Source organism: Parasteatoda tepidariorum, chromosome 9 (genome assembly GCF_043381705.1).
Source record: "Parasteatoda tepidariorum isolate YZ-2023 chromosome 9, CAS_Ptep_4.0, whole genome shotgun sequence".
NCBI lineage: Eukaryota > Metazoa > Arthropoda > Arachnida > Araneae > Theridiidae > Parasteatoda > Parasteatoda tepidariorum.
In genome coordinates this window covers 19024613-19034955 of record NC_092212.1, presented here as the reverse complement: position 1 = coordinate 19034955, position 10343 = coordinate 19024613, and the positions used below count along the sequence as shown (strand labels likewise).

Below are 10343 nucleotides of genomic sequence, written 5' to 3'. Positions count from 1 at the left end.
ACTAGTTGATCATCTACTTAAGCACTGTCCAAGATTCCGGGCACTTCGTGGAACCCACATGAATAATTGCGAAGAGGAACATCAATTCTTCGCTATATTGACCTGCAGGAAAATTGTGACTCAAATTATTAAACAAACCCTCGAGGACATTCTAGCCCCAGATCAACTGGCCCCAGTCATGAACCAACAATAGAGCATGTCATCGTTAATTTTTACTAATCAACTTTTAGCCTTACATTTTGAATTTTTATCTACTTTTGATTTTAGACTTCATAGACTTCTAGTCAGACTTTTACTTTTAGACATTTACTATTTGGACTTTTAGCTTTCATTGATTTTAGTTTTGAGAATTTTTTTTAATCTCTTGTTTCCTTATTATTATAATCATTTAATTCTCGACATTTACACCGGCGCTATTGGGTTTCATTGCCTTTAACACATGTTTTTAATTGTCAAACTTTATTGTTAATCCACTTTTAACTGATCACCACCACTGTCATTTGGCGAAATTTTACTGTAACTTTAGTTTTTAGAGAAATTTTATTGTAATAATTTTACTTTTATCTCCGTATACCCCCCTGGGGTGGGTCGGAGTTCAACCTTCTTACAAGTAATCAAAATTTTTAATTACATCAGAGAAGAGCGAAAATGTAATCGATTACATTTTTCAATTACAGTAATCAATTACTTGTAATCATGATTACAACTTTCAAAAATTTTTGATTACAGCTGTAATCATGATTACAATATTGATTACAGTAATCAATCACTTGTAATCATGTTTCCAAGTAATTGCGATTACAAGTAATGACAACGAAAACTATTACTGGTAATTATGATCATAAGTAATCAAAAAATATGATTACATGTAATCATGATTACAAGCAATTTGATTACATGCAATTGTGATTACTGGTAATCAAACTTTACGATTATATACTATTGTATACTATATGCAAATTCATTATGTAAGTATGTATGAGATTATATATTTTTATGAACATAGAATGTACGCACAATTTGTGATTCCTATANTGAATCCGTGATGAAAAGAATGTATGCACAAACGTTGTTTGTACGTACAATATTCATAATTATATTGTAATATACTTAATGCAATTCGTATATGCTTAGCACATATAATTATGCCTTTATAATACATGTACGCATGTATATTAGTTTGCACAAAAAGGCAATGTTTTGTATCTTTGTATACATAGAAAATATATGTATGAACGTATATGAAAATAATGTTTATACGTTTGCATGCTTTTATGTACTTAAGTACATACATTGTATAAATTTGCGATAATAGCAGGTATATGCAATGTGCGTATGTATATAAAATTGCGCGTATTTACGTACAATATGTGAGAATGTTATTTAAAGGTACAATATATGCACATAGTTGCGTAAATAAAATGCATACATGTACATTGATATGTACATCGATATATGCACACGCAAAGTATGTACTTATGTACAACGTGCGTATGTACTTGTATAACTACATACTTTGTTAATACTTATGCGCATGTAATGTATTAATGTACAAAAAAAAATAGCTATATGCACAATGTACGTATGTACATACAGCGTGTACATGTACATAATTGCAAGTGATGTATAAATACATGCGTACATTTAAATATATGTAATTACAATATACACATACTTTGTGCATACATTAAAAAACTTTATCTAAGTAAAGTTATTATCCAAGTTAGTATCATTATTATCTAAGTAAAGTTATGTTATTAAAGTTATAAAGTTATAAGGCCTCATATTTTTTAGAAAGCAAACGATAATTTTATTTTAAATTTCCAAGTATTATTTCTACACATTTACCGTTTTTTTTTGCCATTTAAAAAATTTCTATGAATCAGGCATTATGTTATAAAAAAAATAAATCTATATTGTCAAACATTTCATGAAAATACCTGAAAATAATTTTTTTATTCAAAGAATTTCAAAATGATATAGAACAATTAAAGCTGAAAACTAAATTTAAATATCGTTTGATTTTGTCATTTAACTTGTTTGAGTCATTATAAGTTAACTTACATGCACTTTATTCATTGCATTATACACATATTTAGACATAAATGTAATGTACATATGTATACGTGTAATGATGTACGCATGTACATACATTCATGCATTGTACATGCATATATAGTACATATGGATATGCATACAGGGAGCATACGTGCATTGTACATGTGTAGATACATTCATTGGACATATATACATTGCACCATATGCATAGATAGGGATAGCATGCATGTACACATGTAAAATTTGTACGAAAGAATTATGCCCAATATATTCATGCACATATGTACGCTATACGCACACACATATGTACATTATATGAACACTATATGTTCATCCTATGTACATTTTAAGACTGTACAATATATGCATCTCAAATGTGTGTATGTACATACGTTATGCATGTCGAATGTATGTATGAATATGTGTAAAATATAAATACGCCCAATGTACGTACAATCGTACACGAATGTATTATGAATATTTGGATACATGCGTTGAACATGAACATATTGTGTATATGTACATCCATACATTGGACATGCATATCATGCACATGTATACATACATATATTGTACATACTACATATATTGTGCATACTGCATATATTGTACATACTACATATATTGTACATACTACATATATACCTATATTGTACGTGCATACATATATTATATTGTTCATGAATAAATCGCACATGCATGCATGGGANCTACCACTGCGGAAAATCATCCTAGAAAGGATTAGAAGTTGGCAGGTATGTACATATATTGTGCATACTGCATATATTGTACATACTACATATATACCTATATTGTACGTGCATACATATATTATATTGTTTATGAATAAATCGCACATGCATGCATGGGAGATACATTGTACAGACAATGTATGCATGTTAGTGCAAGCAACAAGTACTTGTATATACATGCGTACATAAACATAGATATATATTTTACATGCACAAATATTTGCATAAAATGTATATATTCATTGTGTATATATGTACATGTCTACTTTGTTTGCACATACATACGTAATTATTAGCTATATACATACGTACATATATTTTATACTTACAATATAAGTGCATGTACATGGGTGTGAAACTGTACATGTGCATGTACATGTTTGTGCACTAGATAAAATCATATGCACATACATTTTAGTTACATTCATTTGTACGTATACAAATACGTACAAATTGCTGTAAATGTAAATACATGCAAAATGTATCATTATGAAATACATTATACTATCTACTGTAAAATATAATCATTTATAAGAATACAATAGTCTTGTAATCGTGTATTTAGATTACATGTAATCATAATTACATGTAATCAAATTACATGTAATCAAATTACATGTAATCATATTTTTTGATTACTTGTAATCATAATTACTTGTAATCGTTTTTGTTGTGATTACTTGTAATCGCAATTACTTGGAATCATGATTACAAGTAATTGATTACTGTAATCAAAATTGTAATCATGATTACAGCTGTAATCAAAATTTTTAGAAAGTTGTAATCACGATTACAAGTGATTGATTACTGTAATCGACTATGTAATCATGATTACAGCTGTAATCAAAATTGTAATCACAATTACGAGTAATTGATTACTGTAATTAATATTGTAATCATGATTACAGCTGTAATCAAAATTTTTGAAAATTGTAATCATGATGACAAGTAATTGATTACTATAATAAAAAAAATGTAGTCGATTACATTTTTGGCCAACTCAGGTATGAATATCCTCTTTTACGCTTCTGCCGTATCTCTTTAACGTGAAACATTACCATTGAATTAAAAAGAGTAAATACTCTTACACTTTGTCTTATAAAAGAAATTTTTTACATTACTGTAAAATGATCATGAAAAGTTTGTGAATAGCCCTTCCACTGTTGTTAGCTTTCTTTTTTTATTGCATTTACTTCACACATTGCGTGTGAGCAAATTTTCTAAAGAAAATTCTATTGTGTTAATTAGCCATTGAAAGCCATTAGTTATTGTGTTAATTATCTATTCCAGCTAAAAAAAAATCTCTACTGTTAATATTTATTCCAACCTATTCCCCGCTGACTCTACGTTGTGATCTAAATAGTACCTTCTTAAAAAAGGTGGTAGGAAATTAACATTTAAGTTAAGATGATAACTACGGAAGTTTCCACTACTTTAGCTTTAAAAAAATTGACAGAGGGTAATTTCAGATCATGTTTGATAACTGCAGTTATCTGATAACTGCAGTTTGATACCACGTGAAGACTTATTTGTACGTTAACTGACATCCGCGAGACATGCTGTGTGTGTGCTGGCGTCAGCACGTTTGATGACCGACCCAATCAACGTTAAATTACCACTGGCTAACATTCCAATGACCTGCATTAGGTTAAGATAGAAAGCTCCCACGGTTGACCCAGGACCACTCTCGTCTTCTCGATTGGGTTCAAAATTACAAGGCTACAGAGTTAAACATTGATAGTCGCAAACTCTCACGCTGGCTATAAAGCAAAATAAAATAAAAAATATATTTTGAATGCGCTTAATATGCTTCGTAAGTCAATTGCAATAACATTCATAATGCTTGACAAATCTCCAAATATAATGCTATGTAGCACTTATATTACAAAATACAAACATAGATTACATAGCTTACCGACATGCAATGTACGCACTTCTTGGCACAGTGCACCATTCAGTGACCTTACTTCAGCCTGTGACTTGCTGTAACGAGATGGTAAAAAATATTGCAATTATTTATTTTAATTAAAATTGCAAAAGCAATTGAGTCTATGAGTGAACGACATTTAAAAAAAAAAGCATTATAACATTATTCTTTCCTATCTATTACATTGCTCAATACAAAAGCACTGTATTTTTCTTACTTATCGGAATTTTTCTCTACCAGCTTTTGTCCAATGTTTTAAACTAAGCATTATGTAGAATTAAACAATAAATAAAAAATAACAGCTTTTTGAAAATTCTCCTTGAGAATTACTTTAAGTCAAGTTATTTAAGTCAAGTCAAGTAGTAAGTCAAGTTATGCATATACAAGAAATCGAAGGTCACTACTATAGCAACATAAACGTTTCATTGCTCAACTTTAAACATTCGATATTAAGTAATACGTACTCTTTTTATGTATGTATATTAAAATATTGATAATTAGGAATACTTAAATGTCAACTATTGTACTATCGATTAGAGTTGTATTAAAAATATTTTTTTTAATCTTTATTCCCCCAAGAATTACGTTTTAAAGTAATATATATTTATAGTTAATGATAATAATAAATTAATGATGATAATAAATTAATGATAATACTAATGGTAATGATATAATTTAGATTCAAAATGTGATAAATATTTCCAAATTATTTACAATGAATGGCGAAAAAAAACGATTATAATTTTTTTCTAAATAGACTTATTGATTGACAATATTCAAATTCAAGGGCGTTCAATAAATTTTCTATCCGAAGTAAAAGTATAATTACTCATAATATATATGTGTTTCTGCCTATAAAAGGAAAATATAATTGAAAGCAATTTCACTTTCGAATTTAAGTTATCTCTCCTACGTTTCAAGTTTTAGTAGTCATTTGAATTTATATCATACTTTTTCAATTTCCAATTGATAAACTGGAGAAAAAAAAGTATCATGCAGTTAATGATTTTGATAACAGTATTTTGGTGTATCATATCCTCTCTGCGTAAGTATTTGATTTTTTTCTCTTAGTCTTAATACGTTGCGTGAGTGTCACGTCAGGCATCTATGATCGACGCTGAAATTTCCGTTTATACCGCTGACTGATTACGTAAAAAGCTAAAATACTTACATTGTCTTAAGTATTTACTGAAAATGCATTTAAAATTTACTTAATATTTGTCTATTACAAACTAAAATTTTATTTATATCAATATGATGTTCGCATTGCTATACCTGAATACGAGTGCTTCTAAATTGCGAGAGGCGCTCAGAGTGTCATAAACGATAGAGTAATGACTCTAAAATTAATATCAATTTGATTTTATTTTGTATTTACATATTTTTTTGAATCCTATTCAACGTATCTTGTATTAGTTATCTCCGCAATAGAACTACATTGATGGGCTATAGACAAGAGTCATGATCTTAACACGTTCACGCCGGGGTGACCCACCGGTGGGTCACGCTAGATTTTCTCCTCTTGGCGGCGTACCGGAGTTAAAACTGGTAACAATAAATTTCATTTTTTAGTTTTTTTCCGGGAATAATAAAAAATCTATAACTACCAATTGTTTTTAACGGGTTGCAATTCTTATATTGAATTGCTTCTTCGCCTTGACAAATTTCCTTACAGCGAATTGTTATTGTTGAGAATAGATTAACTCCTCCCGAATATTATCTAATATTGAAATAGTTCTTCTACCAGTATTTTCACTTTTCCCGTACTAGTATTTTCACTTTTCCCGGCGTGAACATGTTAAATGACACTATTTCACTCAAAACGAAATTGATAATTCCAATTCGTATTGAAAGGACAATTAAGTTACATTTCAAGGCGCTTTAACCCCTTGGGGACGGGTGATCCATAAAAGCATTCGTACAAAATCAGAATCAGGGTGTAAATAACTAAAAAACGGTAACTTAAATGTAAGGATTGCTAATTTGACAGACTTACTTTGCTTTTACTTTAATTATTGTTAGTTTAACACGTCTTTTCTCATCTTGGCAGCGCACCGGAGTAAAAACTGGTAACAATAAATTTCATTTTTTAGTTTTTTTCCGGGAATAATAAAAAATCTATAACTACCAATTGTTTTTAACGGATGCAATTTTTATATTGAATTGCTTCTTCGCCGTGACGAACTTCTTTACAGTGAATTGTTTATTGTTGAGAATAGATTAACTCTTCCCGAATATTATCTAATATTGGATTAGTTCTTCTACCAGTATTTTATCTTTTCCCGTACCAGTATTTTCACTTTTCCCGGCGTGAACGTGTTAATCATACATAATCAATGTTAGTTCTAAGTATAAGTAAATAATTTTATTTTGAACTAAGTAATGGTGAATTAAATGAATCAAACAAGACAGAGCTTCATCTGATAAATCATGTAGGGAATGGTTTCGACGTTTCAAGAATGGTGAATGAAGAATAGTTTTGTATACTATGAGTTGCTACAACCAGGTGATTCCATTACGGGTTATCGGTATTGGCTACAATTGATTTGTTTGAGCCGTGCATTACAAGAAAAATGGCCGGAATATGAGCAAAGACATGCCAAAGTTATTTTTCTGTTTAATAACGATCTGCTTGATGTCGCAAAAAATTATCTGGAAACGCTCAAGTGAGATATTTTACCGCACTCGCCCGATATTGCTTCCTCTGATTACTGGTTTCTCCGACGGATGCAGCACGATTTGGCAGGTCACCAGTTCACTTCGTTTGCAGAAATCGAAAATTGGCTCCTAACTTGGATCGCCTCAAAATACGAGACAATTTTTCCAGATGGAATTCGAAAATTGCCCGAGAGGTGGGAAAAAGTGGTAACCACCGATGGACAATACTTTGATTAATCTGTTCATTCATTTTGTTCTGAAATAAATGCATTTTTGATTGCAAAATACCGAACCGAACTTAATTTGTACACCCAAGGAAATTACGTGATCCTACATTTATATAATTTAATTTATTTGCACATAGTGGTCGATAAAACCTTTTTTAAATTTGATACATTATTCCAAATATTAATTTTTGTTATATTTCATACAATTATCTTTGCTCTTACTGTTATTGTTTGGCGTCGCACTAAGCTACACAATTGACTATTGGCGACGGTTTGGGAAACATCACTGAGGATGATCAGAAGACATGCCATCGCTATTTTTTGATCCTCTGTAAAGGGGATTGTTCCCTACTTCGGTATCCCAAAGATCTGCGAACGAAGTCGAGCACTTAACGATAGAACAGTTTAACGAGGACCAAAACTGGTGTGCTTCAAGGTTGTTAAAGTGGTCACCCACCCGCACATTGACCGCAGCCAGTGATTCTTGACTTCATTGTTCTACTGGAAACCGTGTCTTAATGATCAGTCCACAGCAGAACTCAATTTTCGTTGCAAGAGAACTACACTCACGGGCTATTGACTACCATGCATTTGTGTAGGTGATTAATTAATTTTTTGCAACGGTGATTAAAACCATTTAAAATTCGATTCAAAAATCCTAATATTAACAATATAAAGCTTAAACTTTGCTATCATTGGAAGTATAAAATTAAAACCTAGCTGAAAATCCAACAAAAAAAATTTAAATTTTGGTTAGAAGCTGTGACATTTTTCAAAATAATAAAATTCTGGTTTAAGAAACTATAACATAAAATAATATAAAGCATAAAATAATAAATTGCGTAGTTACCATTTTCTTTCCTTCAATTTCTGATTATTGAAGGAAATGTGAAGAAATCTTTGTGATGGTTGCGATATAAGAATAGATTTTACTGTATGTAGTGTTCATTTTAACTTTGCGAACACATTATATTTATTTGATACCCTAATAATTGATATTTTGATTTTAGATATTTCAAGAACAAGTGCTCAAGATTGTCCAGCTGACAAAGATAAGTCATGGTCTTATAATCCTAACTTTTCAAATGGTAAGAAACTTTATTACGTTATCACCATAGGAACATTAAAATACAATTATAAAAGAAACCAATAGTTTCCGTATCATCTCATAACTTATACATTTCAGGGGGGATTAAATGGTCCCCATTTTTTGACGATTGCATAAATAACATGGAATTCAAATTGACCAACCATGGCTGGGATTCGAATCCGGCATTCTACTGAAATACGTAAAAACGTCTAATTTAAGTAGAAAAAAAATTTGAGGAAAGTAGTAAAAACAAATTCTGAAAATTTTATCATGAATCTAAGCCCACCCGAGCCTACAATTTTTCTTTTTTTTTTAAGTTAACGAACACGAGTCCACGTTTGGCCCAGGCCCATGTTTTTGAACTTAGGCTCAGCTCGTCTCTTCTCTTCTCTTCTCTACTCACAACACATTTTGAAGTTGTTTTAATTGTCTTTGGTTAGCTATCCTTACATAAGTATAAACCTTGTTCTAAAAACTTTAATTTATTTATATCTTGTGTTGTAACTTCTGAAAAAAATTCCGATTTGATGATTTTGCACCGCATTTTTCTTTTTAAAGATTACTGAGCTTACTAATAAGATAACTGAGTTAATCCACATTACATCAATGGTAGCATTTTTTTAAAAAACCTTTAAGAAAAATTTATAACGAAAATTGTTTCATAGCTTTTTAAAGGAAGATATGTATCAGTATTATAATTTAGTTCAAAATATAGCAATTTCAAATTTCGTCATATCCGCATATATGTTCGTAACTTAAGAATGTCGTTTCGTTCAAACTTGCGTTTAGGATTAAAATTCAAATGTTTTCAAGCAATTTCATACGAAAAATATAACTCATAAAATTTACAATGCAAATAATTATTAACATGATTAGAAAATCAACTTATGGGTTTAAAATTAATGCCTTGCATACGTTCGATTTTCCTAAGTTTACAACATCTTAAAGTATTAAGTCGTCAAATTTTACTGAAATTCTCACTTTTATACTTCAAACGGGAAATTGGAGGTGTTGAAATCATTGATAATTTTTTAACATAGCTAGATCCGTGATCTAGCAAAAGAAATTTCATTGCTTTAAATTTTCTTGTTCATTATGGTCGATTTGAGGAAAATTATTTTAGTAGTAATTAATTATTTTTTCTTCTTATTATATTAGAAAGAATTAACAATCTATGATTAGTATAATTATGTGGTTATGTATTTATTTCATTAGGACCTTCCCATTGGAGTGAACTGTACCCTAATTGCAAAGGCAAGAGCCAATCACCAATCAGTATAGTTACAGAGCATGTTTCAAATCGAAAAGATCATCTGAAATGGGAGCTTAATGGCTACCAGATTCCTCTCTACAATATGAAGATTGAAAATAATGGACATGCAAGTAAGATTATTATCGAAAAGACACAATAAGCAACGAATTATATAGTAGGGGAAGACGTTGCACCTTGGGACAGTTTGAAAACAAATATCTTTATATTTACTTGGGTAAAGACTATGGTAGAAATGTAAGCAACGTAATATTGCTCACCATTTAAAGATACTATGAAAACTTTAAAAATAAAAAAATTTTATTTTATAAGGGAGTAATGAAGTATTTTTAACACCCTTGTGCAGTATCCCAAGGTACAA

The 10343-nt window shown here is 30.2% G+C and overlaps 1 protein-coding gene across 1 annotated transcript; it reads left to right on the top strand.

Annotated features, from left to right (window-relative positions):
• Positions 1-5597: 5597 nt before the first annotated feature.
• LOC122272048 (carbonic anhydrase 3-like) lies at positions 5598-10139 on the top strand. Its single transcript, XM_043055042.2, has 3 exons — positions 5598-5782; positions 8633-8710; positions 9928-10139. The coding sequence occupies exons 1-3, from the start codon at positions 5731-5733 to the stop codon at positions 10122-10124; spliced, it is 327 nt and encodes a 108-aa protein (XP_042910976.1). The 5' UTR covers positions 5598-5730; the 3' UTR covers positions 10125-10139.
• The last annotated feature ends 204 nt before the right edge of the window (positions 10140-10343 follow it).

Excerpts from the sequence above, each read along its gene's own strand:
- LOC122272048 (XM_043055042.2), top strand. The coding sequence starts at position 5,731 with ATGCAGTTAATGATTTTGATAACAGTATTTTGGTGTATCATATCCTCT. Across the intron at positions 5,783-8,632 it reads GTGTATCATATCCTCTCTGC|ATATTTCAAGAACAAGTGCT; the intron begins GTAAGTATTTGA and ends TTTTGATTTTAG. Across the intron at positions 8,711-9,927 it reads TAATCCTAACTTTTCAAATG|GACCTTCCCATTGGAGTGAA; the intron begins GTAAGAAACTTT and ends TTATTTCATTAG.